Source organism: Monodelphis domestica, chromosome 1, assembly GCF_027887165.1.
Source record: "Monodelphis domestica isolate mMonDom1 chromosome 1, mMonDom1.pri, whole genome shotgun sequence".
Taxonomy (NCBI): Eukaryota; Metazoa; Chordata; class Mammalia; order Didelphimorphia; family Didelphidae; genus Monodelphis; species Monodelphis domestica.
Window position 1 is genome coordinate 206,896,542 of NC_077227.1, and position 14,175 is coordinate 206,910,716.

The following is a 14,175-nucleotide window of genomic DNA, read 5'->3' on the forward strand; positions in this document are numbered from 1 at the left end:
ACCATCTTGCAAAATTTCACATATTTGGGAGTGTAACCGCGCTTTAAAAAAATGTTTACTTCTGCTACCTCAGCATTTACCTAGTATACATATTGATTGTTCATTTTATATAATAATGCACCCTACTATGTTACCAGGTCACAAAAGATGTTATTAAAGAATTTGCTGATGATGGTGTCAAATACCTAGAACTGAGGAGTACACCTAGAGAAGAAAATACAACAGGTAGATTCTGATTAATTTGTTGTTGTTTAGTCTAACTCTTTGTGCCCCTATTTGGGGTTTTCTTGGCGAAGATACTGTAATGATTTGCTAGTTCCTGTCTAGCTCATTGTTATAGATGAGGAAATAGAGGCAAACAGGTTTAGGTGACTTGCCTAGTATCACACAGCTAGTAAGTATCTGAGGGTGGATTTGAACTCAGGTCTTCCTATAACTCCAGGTCCTTCACTCTATTCACTCAGCCACATAACTGCCCATGTACCCTTTTTTTTTTTTAAACCCTTACATTTCATCTTAGAATCAGTATTGAGTATTAGTTCTGTAATGTAAGAAAGAAAGATTTAGGGGGTTGCAATAAGAAGCCAAACTGAAGGAGAGATCAGCTGAAGAGCAGTGGAGGAGGGGCAGAGGGAGAGAAGCTCCAACTGTCAAAGGTCTTCCAGGCTGGGAGGTGGAGGAAGAAAGGTTTTCCTGGAAGCTGAGAAAGAGCCCATCCTTATGGGACCTGTTATTCCTTCTGGGACCCAAAAACACCTCCACTTAGACTCTTCATGAACAGCTACTGGAATTCTCAAGGGGGTTTTGGATTTGGACTCATGCTGGCCAGAGCCATCCGGATCTTTCCACGAGATTTCTCTCTCTCCCTGACTTGTTCCTAGACTCCTGAATTAAAAGCTAGTAAGCTGAGGAATAGGGATCAACCAGCAGCTAATCAGAGGAGGGTTCAAGGCACTGAGCCCTGAACCCCGAGAACTTGGGGGGCCAGTCTGCTAGAGGGGACCAGTGTTAGGGTTTCCTACTCCCTACTTTCCTTGCCCGACACCCTTACCTCTCCTTCCTTCTGTGAACCCAAATCCATTGTTTACTACTTTAGGATGAGGTCTGGTTGGTTTCTGATGCTAGGAAAGGGGATGGAAGATTTGGGGAAAATCACATCTCTCCCCAAAAGGGGAAGGTTAGCTCAGGATTCCAGGGATCCAAACTATCTAACCCAAGGAACAATATCTCTCCTTGATAGTGAAGTGACCCCAGGTTTCTGAAGGGAAGTGACTGTGTGTGTCTTCCATCTCCCAGAACTATTCTCTGAGGAGACATATTCCCTCTGTCAGGGGAACAAGACTTGGCTACCTCTCTCCCAGAAAAGAGAGGGGAAGAAGAATCTTCTCACTCCCTCTCTCCCCATTTCTCTCTCTATCTCTCCTTCCATCCCCTCTCAATTGTTACAGATCTTTCTATTACAGTTTTGAGGCAAAAGAGTGATAAACACTAGAAAACTGAAGTTAAGTGACTTGCCTAGGGTTACACAGCTAAGTGTCTGAGGCCAGATTTGAACCCAGGACCTACCATCTCCAGGCCTGGCTATCTGTTCTCTGAGCCACCTAACTGTCTCTATCTATCTATCTATCTAGCTATCTAGCTATCTAGCTATCTATCTATCTAATCAGTTAAGGTACCTCATATACACATAATTCATACAGCTTACCACTTCCCATTTTCTCTGCATTAATAGGGTTAGTTAGCAATTACTTTTATGTTGTATTGTCTCTTTAATTGTTTCATGTGTCTCCTCTCTTCAACCAGATTATAAACTTCCTGGAAAGCAGGGATCATGATTTAGACTGTTTCTGTATATCCCCATATCACCAAGCTTAGAGCTTTCAATAAAGATTTATTGATAACTTGATCAATGTTCTATTTGGAAATGATTTAATAAGTGCTTCTGGAGTGAGCAGTCCAGTTCTGCAGCTCTTTCTGCAATTCCTATTAATCAGTAACTTATGATCAAGCAAAGATCTCTGTGTCTACACATAATCACTTCCTCTTAGGACTAAAAAAAAAAAACTAAACAGTAAAGAGAGTCCTGCAGAAAAGGTTTTTAAAAATTAAATGATTACCTTTATGCTTCTTTTGTGGCTCTTTCAATTTTTATGCTGTATGGTAAGAGTACTTCCATGTAGTTTTGCTTTTTCTGACTTGATTGCCTTCCTGAAGGTGATACTGTCCCCTGGCTGTTATGCAGAGGACACTGAATGAGGCTTTTGTACTAAAGAGAATCCACATGATACTTTCTGGCAGCAAAATGGAGACCATTTTGTTGCCTCTGAGTGACTCATACTAAGTAGCCAAAGACTACAGCCTCTATTTAGACTCTTCCCACATCCATTCAGTTGTCAGATATTGTCCATTCTTCCTCCACAGTCTTTCTAGGGTCGGCCCCGTCTATCTAGTCATAGACTCACTACCCAGCTTTATGTAGCCATCACTTCTCACAAGGACTGTTGCAGGAGCCTTGCATCCAGTTTCTTCCCCCTCCCAGACCATTCCCAACACATCTTCCAGAATTAATTTGATGAGGTGCCTGAGCTTGCCTAGATCACTCTTTCACTCTCTTTATGGCCTCTGGGGCATTTAAAGCTCTCCATGATGTGGCAAAAACCTGGCATCCCAAACTTGTCTCTTTTTCCTTCACTTACTTAGTTTTCCAGTTTAGTACTTATCACCTGGCTTGGAATTCTGTCATCTGTATCCATACCTTCTGACCTTCATGATTAGAATTTATAGCTCCTCATCTCTGCCTCCTAAAAGTCTTAGCTTCTTTAAAGACTCAGCATAGGTGCCACCTCCTCCATTGTGACACCTTTTCCTGATTTCTGCATTCCTTACCCCAAAGTGTTGGGGCTTTTTCCCTCCTTAAATTTTTACTTATTTCTGCACATTTTACTTCATTGCCTAGAACATAATCTCCTTAAGGACAAGACTCTTTCGTGTCTTTATATTGGAAATTCTAACAGTGACTTGCACATAAATTTTTAAAAGGTGTTTATTGAATTTTAATTTTGGAAAAATTCCTTGGGGCAGATAAAAATTAAGTTGAGATCAAATGAAATATTTTAATAACTTCTGGAATATAATCTACATACATGTATACTTCCTATATTAGTGTAGATTAGGTATGATTTTGATGTAGTCTGGAGAGTTGCCAAAAACTAAAAGCAAAGGGCTAAAGAATTCCCATTACCATCAGCTTTGTACATTGAAATTTATAGACCAAATTTGATACTTTCCTAGCTCTGTGACTGTGGGCAAATCACTCAACCCTAGTTCCCTGAACCTTACCGCTCTTCTGCTTTGGAATCAATACTAATTTTGATTCTAAGACAGAAAGTAAGGGTTTAAGAAAAACAAACAAAACTAAAGGATAAAAAAGATCAGGACACCTTTTTGCTTCTGACATAAGGGATATACTCCAGGTATGAGGATACTGAGTGGAAATGACTATAGAATGTCATCTTTTCCCAACTAAGAGAAGAAACAAATAACTGAAATTTAGAAAAGGTCATATTTTTTTAAAGGATAATGCTTTAGCTCATCTCTTGAAAAGAAAATGAAATTGTTTGCACAGGAATGTTTGAATTTATGGGTGAAATTTTGCTCAAGTTCACATGAGTGTTTGCATGTACCCTTCATAGGTATGACCAAAAAGTCTTATGTGGAAGCTGTTCTAGAAGGAATAAAACAGTCTAAACAAGAAAATTTGGATATTGAGGTGAGGTAAGAAACATGATACCTTAGTGATTACTACAAAAACAAAAGCATGATGTTTTATTGCCATGTCTCAGGTGTAATTTGTTTTTATAGAATGATCATGATGTAATTTAAATATTCTGTTAATCCTTTTAATAGTGAAATATATTGTTCTCTGCCCAAAATTTGGAAAAAGTGATTTTAAGTATTAAGAGCAACAAAAAAATTTGACTGTAGACTAAGGCATTGTGTTGATAAGGACCTGTGTTCAAATCTTGAGTCTGCTATTACTATCTGTGACTACTTGGACATTTTAGTTTGGGGCCTCAGTTTCCTTTTTTAAAAGGAATTGGGCATTACTAGATGACTTATTTAATGTTTTCTCTGCTTCCGCCTTTTTCATGATGGAGGTCATATGAAACAGTGTAGCTGTTTATGAACTATGGGAAGATAGTCTTCTATCTACCTTGTAAATTTAAAGCGATAACCTCTTTTTTTGTGCTGCCAGTGGCTAAATGTCAGTGGTATATGAACATAGTGGTATATTAGATAGATCAGAAGAATATGGGAAGACAAATAGATTCAAAATGAAGTAAGTGAAAATAGACCACCTACAAAATTACAGTAATGTAAATAAAACATACACTAAACAGAAGCTGAACTGTCATCATAGCAGCCACTCTTGCTCTAGGGGGAAAAAAAAGCATATTTCCCCCTTTTTTTTAAACACTTGCCTTTTGTTAGAATTAATACTAAGTATCAGTTCCAAAGCAGAAGAGTGGCAAGGGATAGGCAATTGGATTAAATTACTTGCCCAGGGCCACACAGCTAGGAAGTGTCTGAGGTCAGATTTAAAGCTAAGACCTCCCATTTCTAGGCCTTGCTCTCTATCCACTGAGCCACCCAGTTACCCCATATTTCCCTCTTCTTGAAAAAGAGGTGGGAAAATATGGATATAGAACGTTACAGATAAAATTTTTCCTTTTTACAAGGGAAGGTTGAGTCTTTGTGTTGGGCATATATAGAAATGACTTGTTGTAATGGTAAAAGGCCTCAATAAAACTTATTTTAAAAAATAAGAGTGAATTCATTCCCCAACAGAATTGATCATAGGATGACATATTGTATAATAAGTATTCCATGAATGTAACTGGCTTTTGTGTTTCCTATCTCTTCTAGCTAAGCTAAGTATTGCTTCAATTAAAGTCATATTATTTGTTACACACACACACCATTTCTATGGTCCTCTTGAGCCTATTTTCTTTCTCTGACTATATTTGTTCATTGACAACTATCCACCTGTATTGCAGATATTTAATAGCAATAGACCGAAGAGGTGGACCTTCAGTAGCAAAAGAAACTGTTGAACTTGCCAAAGAATTCAGCCTCTCCTCTGAGGATACTGTCCTTGGTCTTGACTTCAGTGGAGACCCCTCTGTAAGTTTTGTCTAAAAATAGTTGTTCTTATTTTATATTACACGGCAAGCTGTTTTTATGAGAAAAGTACTATCTTACTGTAAATATATCCTTCAGGGTAGTTGGAGTGAGGGTGGAGTGAGAGTAGTAAATGGGGTTGTATGTGAAAGATGTTCTAGAGATAGAGTCAACAAGATTTGGCAACTGATTTAGAGATGAAGGTGTGAAACAGTGAATCATTAAGTGTAGTGACTTAGATTGCCGACTTAGGTGACCAGAAGAATGGCCGTATCTTTAGTAAGGAAATTAGGAAGTGGAAGAGGGTTAATGAATTCTATTTTTTGATATATTGAGTTTGGAAACGGTGATATGGAATTGAAGTTCAAGTGAAAGGTATGGACTGTAGGTAACCAATCTGCGAGTTAACTATGTAGAGATGATGATTTTAGCTCAACAAAATAAAAGGTAAACTGAGAAAAAAAGAGAGGCTGTCCCATTACATTGTTTTGGAATAATACATCTGTGGTTAGAGGTCTAGACATGTATAATGACCAAGGAAAAGTTGACTGAGGAGTGGCCAGACCAGAAGAGAACCAAGAGACAACAGTGTCCCAAAAATTCAAAATGTATCTAGGAGGAGAAGGTGGACAATATTGTCAAAAGCTGTGGAGAGGTCAAGAAGGATCAGGGTTGTGAAAAGGCCATAAGATTTGGCAGATAAGAGATCATTGGTAACTTTGGAGAGGGCAGTTTCAGTTGAGTGATGAGGTTGGAAACCAGATTGAAAGAGATCAGGTAGTGAGAGGAGAGAGGCAATATTGGGGTATAGACAACTTTTCCTTAGTTTGGCTGTGAGCGGGAAGAGAGATTAGGAACCTGTGGGAATGGCAGAGACTAGCAGATATAGTATATAAGGTGTTAAGGATATAGGCCAGTTGTGGGATGTCCTTTAGCACTATTTAGCAGCACATCAGTAGAAATGGAGGAGGCTGTTAGTGGGAGTGGTCCAAGGTTAGGGCTTAGCAAATCAGAAGTGGCAAGAGGACAGGAGGGTAAAGGATTCTAGAATAGAGGACATGATAATCCCTTAAGGTCGCTTTTAGCTTAAAATTCATGAAATCAATTGCCTACATCTTTCTTAGCCCTCTAAGATCATTATTGGCAACTAATATTGTATTTACCTAATCATGACCACTCTCTCCTCCCACCTTGTCACTGAGCTTATCAAATTCCTTAGTTTATTCATAAGTCTCATTTGTCTTATTTTAACTTTTCTTTTTAAGGCAGGAAATGGGAAAGACTTTTTGGAACCTCTTTTGGAAGCAAAGAAATCAGGTCTAAAACTGGCATTGCATCTTTCAGAAGTAAGTAATAATAATCTCAAATTAGAATTTTCCCTAATAATATATAGGAAAAATATACTATTAGAAATAATCAGGGAATGGTTAGAAGAAAATACAGTTTTAAAGATTATTTTGAAAGGGGAAAGGCAGACTTTGGGAGGATATAAATTAAGACAAACTTACAATTTATATATTAACTTTTTCCTTTCTGGTAGTGTTCTTATTTTGGGGTTTGAGGGTCAATGTTCAGTCACATTCCAATTTCTAATCACTGTGTTATTCAGAACAACCTAATCAACACCTTGCCAGAATTAGAAAAAAAGACAAGAATTTTCCATCATTTTTATTACTGAAAGCACTGTTGTGAGGATTAAACAAAGCATGTTAGTCTCATTTGTTCCAGGTATGACATTTCAGTGAGTGTTTGAAGAGACATGGAAGTGGGAGGGGACAAGGAAAGAGACTGTTCACCATGTACATGGCAAGCAAGGAGATGAAGAGTACCTTCTCATTTGCCAAACATTTGGCAGTGGCAGAACTATAGCTAAGATGTGGACCATGGTGTTATGGGCCAAAGCACCAAAAAGAATGAAAACACTTATACCCTGAGAGTTCTTGAACATGATTTTTCCTTTGGCACCTGAGGCCTCTCATTGTCCATACTGCCAGTCTCTTTTCCTCCCCAAAATGGTTAGTAATAGTTCCAAATAATGTATATTCACAAAACTTGAATACAAAACTGCTTTCCATCCTCAGGTAATGTGCATTTGGTTAAGATATCCATCGTTTTCTCCAGTGATGGTAGATGGGCCAGTATCAAAAATCCATTGGTAGACCTAAAAATTTTGTTGTCCAAGGTCTCAGTTTACTGTTTTGTGTAAACTACTGGGTAATCTTTTTTTTGCCTACACTATGCCAAGTAGGGCAGGCAACTTAAAACTAAATTTAATCTACACAGACTATGTATGTATGAACATAACAGAAGAATATATGCCTCCTTCTGAGTTAATTCTAGTCTGTATATGCACTTCCTTCCTCTAAATGTGTTCACTCCTTTTAAGTCTTTGAAATTCCTATTTTTATTTCAAATATTTTTCCATTGCATATACATTTAAGTGTAAAACATTTTAAACATTAACCTGGGTTGTCTAAAAAATAAAAACCATAGTAAGCCTTGAGTGTGGTGACATAGCTAACTTTGCCAAAATAAAACTAATGAAATGAGATCTAGAGGAATCTAGGGTAATGGACAAAAAGGAAGAGGAGAAAGGAGAGTGAAAAAGATTCATCAGAAAAAAACCCAAGTTCAATTGTGACCTTCTGCCATATATCAGCAGCTCAAAAGTCACATAGTTAGCAATGATAGCCCTAGAAAAAGACTGAGAACCACTGTTTAGGCTGTTTAAGAAAACCTACATAGACATATGCATATTTATATGCATCATTTTTAGATTCCAAACCAAGAAAGAGAGACACAAGTTCTCCTGGGACTGCCTCCTGACAGAATTGGTCATGGGACATTTCTCAGTTCGTGTGTAGGAGGATCACCGGATCTGGTGGAGTTTGTTAGACAGCACCGGATACCACTAGGTGAGGTCCATTTCTGAGAACCCTTCTGAGTCTTTGTCGTCCCCCTCCCCGGTTTGTTACATACTTGGAGAGACACTGCTCTAAAAAACAAAAAAATAAAAATAATGACTCACTTAATGCTGTTCTAAAATAAAAGCTATGATGACATTTGTTAGGAGCAGTGGTGGTGCAGTGGATAGAGAGCCAAGCCCGAAGTGAGGAAAATCATCTTCCTAAGTTCAGTTGAGCAAGTCACTTAATAATCTGGTTTGCCCCATTTCCTCATTAGTAAAATGAACTGGAGATGGAAATGACAAACCACTCCATTATTTTTGCCAAGAAAATTCCTAATGGAGTTATGAAGAATTGGACACAACTAAACAACAATGAATAACAGTGACATTTGTTAGGGGGGAAATGCAATATTTATTAAAAATCAATAAATTCAGGAAGTCAGAAATATTTCAGGTGTCTGCTAGCCACTGTCTTTTTCTGTTTTTCCAGATTTTTAGGTCTGGCAGTTATTTGGACAGAAACTAATTGCAAATATAATCTTTTAAACATGAAAGGGAGTCCTTTCCACCCCCAGATGCCCCATTCTCTAGATCCTTCCTCAATAAAAGAGGGATTGACAAGATTGAAATCTGTCCTAGAGCACTGTGGTCTGGACCTGTGTTATGGCTAAAAAATATGCTCACCTGGCATTCATTAGAGGGCTCTTGGCTTCCCTTTGCTTATGAGTAAGGGTAATCATGTAGTCAGTATATATTTATTAAGTAACTCCTATGTGTCAGGCACTATGCCAAGCACTAAGATATACAAAGAAAGGCAAAAGATAGGCCCTGCTCTTAAGGAGCTCACATGTAAAAACAAGGATTCTCAAAGTTGTCAATTTGTGCATAAGCCTGGGAAGGTAGATGGATTAGGCTTTTATTTCTTATTTTGATAAATTACCCAACATGAAGTACAAAGTCAAGTCCATAGATAGTTCACCAAGGAAATGTTAATGTTTTGTGATGGGATTTTGGTAATGTTATAATTAGAATTTGCTTACTTTGCTTAAGAATAGTAGGTAAATGTATGAATGAGTAAGTGCAGGTTTCCTATAATACCACAGTAAAGGTTCAGAGCTTTGTTTAGCCTGATTCTACCCTGGCTTCCTTTTGATGTTGCAACTTCCACTCAGTACTGTATTTTCAAAGCTTCATCTGTTAGGCAGAATACCCCAGCCTAAGAGTCTCTCCCCCTCTCCCCCACTATGTCTACTGACCTGTTATATATTATAATGTAGACCCTGGGTCTGGTAAGAGAAGAGGAGACCCAACCCAGAATGGATTTCTTTATAGAGGTGAATTTTGGGGGAGGGGGAAAAGTAGGAAAGTAATGTTAAATTGCAAATAATTGGCTACAAGACATTGTGAAAACACTTACTTGGTCTTCCCATAGAACATAGTGTGGATTAACTGCCTCTTTATGGTCTTAATATATAATGTTCATTTTTTTTTTTTCACTTAGAACTCTGTTTAACTTCAAACATCAAAACTCAGACAGTACCTTCTTATGATCAGCATCACTTTGGATTCTGGTACAGCATAGCCCACCCTTCTGTAATTTGTGTAAGTAAGATGCTCTGTTTAAAATATTTTGATCCCTTTTTCCCTCTGTCTTTGTAGTAAACCAAGTATATCATTAATAACTTAATTACCTACCTTAGATGCCTCACAGTATTGATTAATCAATTGGTTGAATGGTTGGTCTGGCAGGAAGGATTACATAAGACCAGGGTAAATAGCTCATGGCTTCATAGAAAAGAACCAGGAAAGCAACTAACTTGGGAAAGATGGTAGAGAAAATTATAAGTGAGAAATGCACTATTCTTCTACTGCTCTGTTCTTAATCCTTGGCCTACATACAACTATGATGCAAATTTCTTTATGCACCATGATTTATAGCTCCAGAAGACAGAAAAGTCTGTCCTAGAAGGGGCAATTTAAAATTTATTTCAAAGCTGAAATTTCAGGTTAGTTTGAATGACAAGCTCAATTCTGCAACCAGCACAGTAACAGTTTTATGATTGCTAGAAGTCTCAAAGGGCTCTACAAATATTATTAATATTTATGGCAATGACACTATGTTTGTATAGCACTTTATATTTTACAACATGCTGAGACAACTTATTCCTTTTTGAGTGATTCTAGGAGAGGTTAAAATTACTTGCCAGCCATCACTTAAACTTGGGACTAGAACCTAAGTCTTCTGATTCCTACCTAGTTCAGTGTTCTAATGTAGCATACTACCTCTCTCTTACCTTTTCATAGCTAGGTGTGAAAAGAAGGCTTTGGGATTCAATGGTTCTGGGGATCAGAAAATGTAAGCCACATATAAATATATTCCAATATACATTTTAGGGGGAAAACAAACAAACTGATGGTACCATAGGTAGAATGATCTATACATTAAAGGGAGATAAGTCATGTTCTTAAAAAAATTCTAATAGTGAAATTTTCTTGCTTTATATTGGCAGACTGATGATAAGGGTGTTTTTGCAACACATCTTTCTCAAGAGTACCAGCTAGCTGCTGAGATATTTGGTTTGAACCAGACACAGATGTGGGATCTCTCCTATGAATCCATCAATTACATTTTTGCTTCCAGCAGCACCAAATCTGAATTAAGGAAGAAATGGAATAATTTGAAGCCAAAGTTCTTGCATTAAGTTTTGGAGATAGAAGGGGAGACTCTCTAGAAAGCCACATCATGGTCTTTGGCCTTCCATTTGGAGCCACTGTGCAATCCTTTTACCACCTGCCTTGAATCAGTAATTAGGAAGTCTTTTGAGAGTCTAAATCAGCAGCCCTAAACTAGCAGATTTTAGCCAGTTGGTAGCTGCAGAAGTCTTACCTGACTGATTTCTGATTTGTTTCTACTAATTTTCCACACACAACATCTCTACTCTAGTATCTAACTCATCTAACCAACCCCATCCCAGGGCTTAAAGAAAAGGAAAATAGTCTAATCAATGACTTGTACCACCAGCCATATTTTCTGTTCCCTACCCAGTAATCATAAGGCTTTAAAGAAATCATACTTTTTCCTCAATTCACTTCCCAAATGTCCCAGTAGCGCAAACAGCTGGATAGCTCTTGTAAAAAAGAAGAGAAGCAGAGATCTTTCACCCACCTGGACTGCCTTAAGGTTTTAAGATTCTTTAACAGTTCTCTATTTCCTGCCTCCAATCTGAATTGATCCCTGTAGTAGTAGCAGCAATACTGTCTAGGATCCTCTATTCTACCATCTTCTAAGCCCCACTCTCAGGAAAGCAGCCACTGTAAAACAAATAGAAACAAAGCTGCTTCAACAGGAGATGGGACCAAACTAATAAAAGTATTAAACTGGAGGAAGGAACGAAATAGTTTAGGATAGAGGCATATTGTTTTGCTCTCTAGAAATCCCCTTATAAGTTGGCATATGAAAATAGGCCCATTTGGCTCCAAAGGGACTACCTGATTCTCTTTAAACACCAGCCATGTGCTACCCTTCTTTCTCCAGTATCTCATCCCTCTCAAATTCGATAGGTCATAGCTGCTGCTGTTCTCTGAATTCTAGTGCCTGGATAGTAGCATGCATATGTCATCATTAATGTTGAAATGTCAGGAAGCCCAGGGTAGTCCTGAGTACAGCTACCATTACTCTCAGTGCTCCATTTTGTCCTGCTCAGATCAGATTTGCTAATTTCACATCTGGTGTACAAAGCCATGACCAGATTAGCTGTAATTTCTTAAGAATCCATCTTATTTTTCTTGCTTCTTTGTAGCCATTGTGAGCTGCCCATTTTCTCCTAACAGTTTACGAAAGTATGACCTCAGGAAGTTTTTATTTGGGAGCTGAAAAATATTCACTCATGAGGCCAACCCTCCCCCCTGGGGAGAAGGGGGCCTGTTGTGGGGTTTGAAGACTTACATACTTTGGTTTCCCTAATGGTGTATTCCTCAAAAATATAGGATAATAAATTGAGTTTTATTTAAAATTTATTTTGTGAGCTTGCTATTTCAAAGAAGCTTATTGAATCACCCTCAAGTTTAAGTATGTACAAATCTGGATGTTCATGTAATATTGAATTTTCTTAAAGGAAAGAAAACCTATAGTAGTTGGTTCAAATCCATTAGCCTAAGGCAGCTAGGTGGCACAGTGGATAGAGTACCCAGTCTGGAGGTACTGGGCTCAAATCTGGCCTCAGATACTTCCTAGCTGTGTGACCCTGGGCAAATCACTTAATCCCATTTGCCTAGCTCTTGCCACTCTGTCTTAGAGTTACTAAGACAGAAAGTAAAGGTTTAAGAAAAAAAAGAAAGAAATGAAAGAATTGCATGAGCCTAGCAATCCCTGGCATTTTAACCATCTCACCCATCTTCCCCAGATGAGAATATTCTAGGCCTTTGACAGACAGATAGTATCTTTGTTGAAAACTGTTTTGGTGTCAATTGATCTGTCTAGCCTTTCCTATGGGTGCGTATAGGTGAAAGCATGATACTTGTGCTGGAGGGCGCTGCTCCATTCCCCCTTTCCACCTTGCCCAAGGACATTTTTTGTGTGCCCTGTCCCTCTGTCCAGCACCCCAATGTAAGCAATTTCTCCCTCGCTCTCTGGGGCAATGCAAGGGCTCACAGGCAGCTTGAAGGTACAGTTTGGGTATGCAATCTCTAAAAGGTTCATCAACACTGCTATAGGGCTAGTATAATGCTCCAAACTCCTTTAATCTTTGAAAATGTTCTATTTCTTTTTTTTTTAAACCCTTACCTTCCATATTCAAATCAATACTGTGTATTGGTTCCAGGGTAGAAGAGTGGTAAGGGCTAGGCAATGGGGGGTAAGTGACTTGCCCAGGGTCACACAGCTAGGAAGTGTCTGAGGTCAGATTTGAACATAGGACCACACATCTCTAGGCTTGGCTCTCAATCCACTGAGCTACCCAGCTGCCCCCGAAAATGTTCTGTTTCTGAAACAGACTTGTGGGGAAAGTGGGAAGAAAGTGAAAGAAAATCAGAAACTATCCTATGGAGTTTTACTTTGTGATCCTCTAACATGTTTGTGAATTATTTGCTCTCCATCCTGCTGCCAATTTTTTGTTATGTCACCGAGTATATAACTCCCTCTCCCTGAATGGGAAAAAGAAACAATTTCATATAATTTAGCAATCCAAAGAGTTTGGGGGAAAGGTTAAAAGCAATGGTTAAAATGAAGTTTGGCAGGCACAGATAATCCAAACTTGCCTCAGAACCTTCAAGAAAAAGGCCTGTGACCGGCTTGTAGCATAACTTTGTTCCATGCCTGGCCTTTCTAGAAGACTTGGGTCCTGCCTCTTGACAAATACTGGCTGTGAGATTATGGGCCAGTTATTCAATCTTAATGTCTTGGCAACTAAGTCGGATTTTCAATGCATTACTAGTGTATAGAGGGTGGAAGGAGTTTCTCCAGAAGGCAGTTCCTCATACAAATGAAATCACAGGTCCAAAATTACAAAAAGCAAAACCAAAAAACTTTGAAACAGAGTTCTAAAACTATTAAAATGGAGATATAGGAAAACCCTTGGATATCTGCCGGTTAACTATGGATGAGTTTGGCATGTATTTTAAAATGGAAAAATTAAGTGGGGGTGAGGGATTTGGGAAATTACAGTATTCACAACCTTGTTAGTCCCAAAACCTCTCTTCCCTACATCACTGATAATTTTTAAAAACTTATATGCCTAAATTCAAATGGCACAGTACTAGTGAGTGGTCTACAAAATTTAAACAATGACAATCCCTGCAGTATGAGAAATAGTTAACAGTCAGATACACACATAGAAAAGTTAATATTAAATGCAACTTTTTAAAATTCTTTTTTTGCTTTTTGCTTAGTTGAGGTTTTTTGTACTTTGATTTGTTAAAATAATTTTGATGGTATTTGGTAAGAAGAGATAACTCAAAATGAGAGGAAAAAAGAGATTGCTAGCAGAATGTCAAAAGCCAAGAGTCAGAAGCGAAAGAGACAGACAGAACTGAGAGAACAGAGAAAATCAACCTGAGATGGAGAGCTATCAACAATCTTTTGCCAAAGT

The 14,175-nt window shown here is 38.2% G+C and overlaps 1 protein-coding gene across 9 annotated transcripts in view; it reads left to right on the top strand.

The window, feature by feature from the left end:
• The window catches only part of ADAL (adenosine deaminase like), a 31,041-nt gene extending 18,939 nt beyond the window's left edge, over positions 1 to 12,102 (top strand). For all 9 annotated transcript variants that reach the window (XM_016428320.2, XM_016428316.2, XM_016428317.2 and 6 more), the window contains exons 5-11: positions 138 to 225; positions 3,693 to 3,774; positions 5,058 to 5,184; positions 6,447 to 6,527; positions 7,958 to 8,096; positions 9,591 to 9,691; positions 10,600 to 12,102. In XM_016428320.2, coding sequence (XP_016283806.2) covers positions 138 to 225; positions 3,693 to 3,774; positions 5,058 to 5,184; positions 6,447 to 6,527; positions 7,958 to 8,096; positions 9,591 to 9,691; positions 10,600 to 10,791 — 810 coding nt within the window. In that variant the 3' untranslated portion in view covers positions 10,792 to 12,102. The remainder of the gene's footprint in view (positions 1 to 137; positions 226 to 3,692; positions 3,775 to 5,057; positions 5,185 to 6,446; positions 6,528 to 7,957; positions 8,097 to 9,590; positions 9,692 to 10,599) is intronic.
• The last annotated feature ends 2,073 nt before the right edge of the window (positions 12,103 to 14,175 follow it).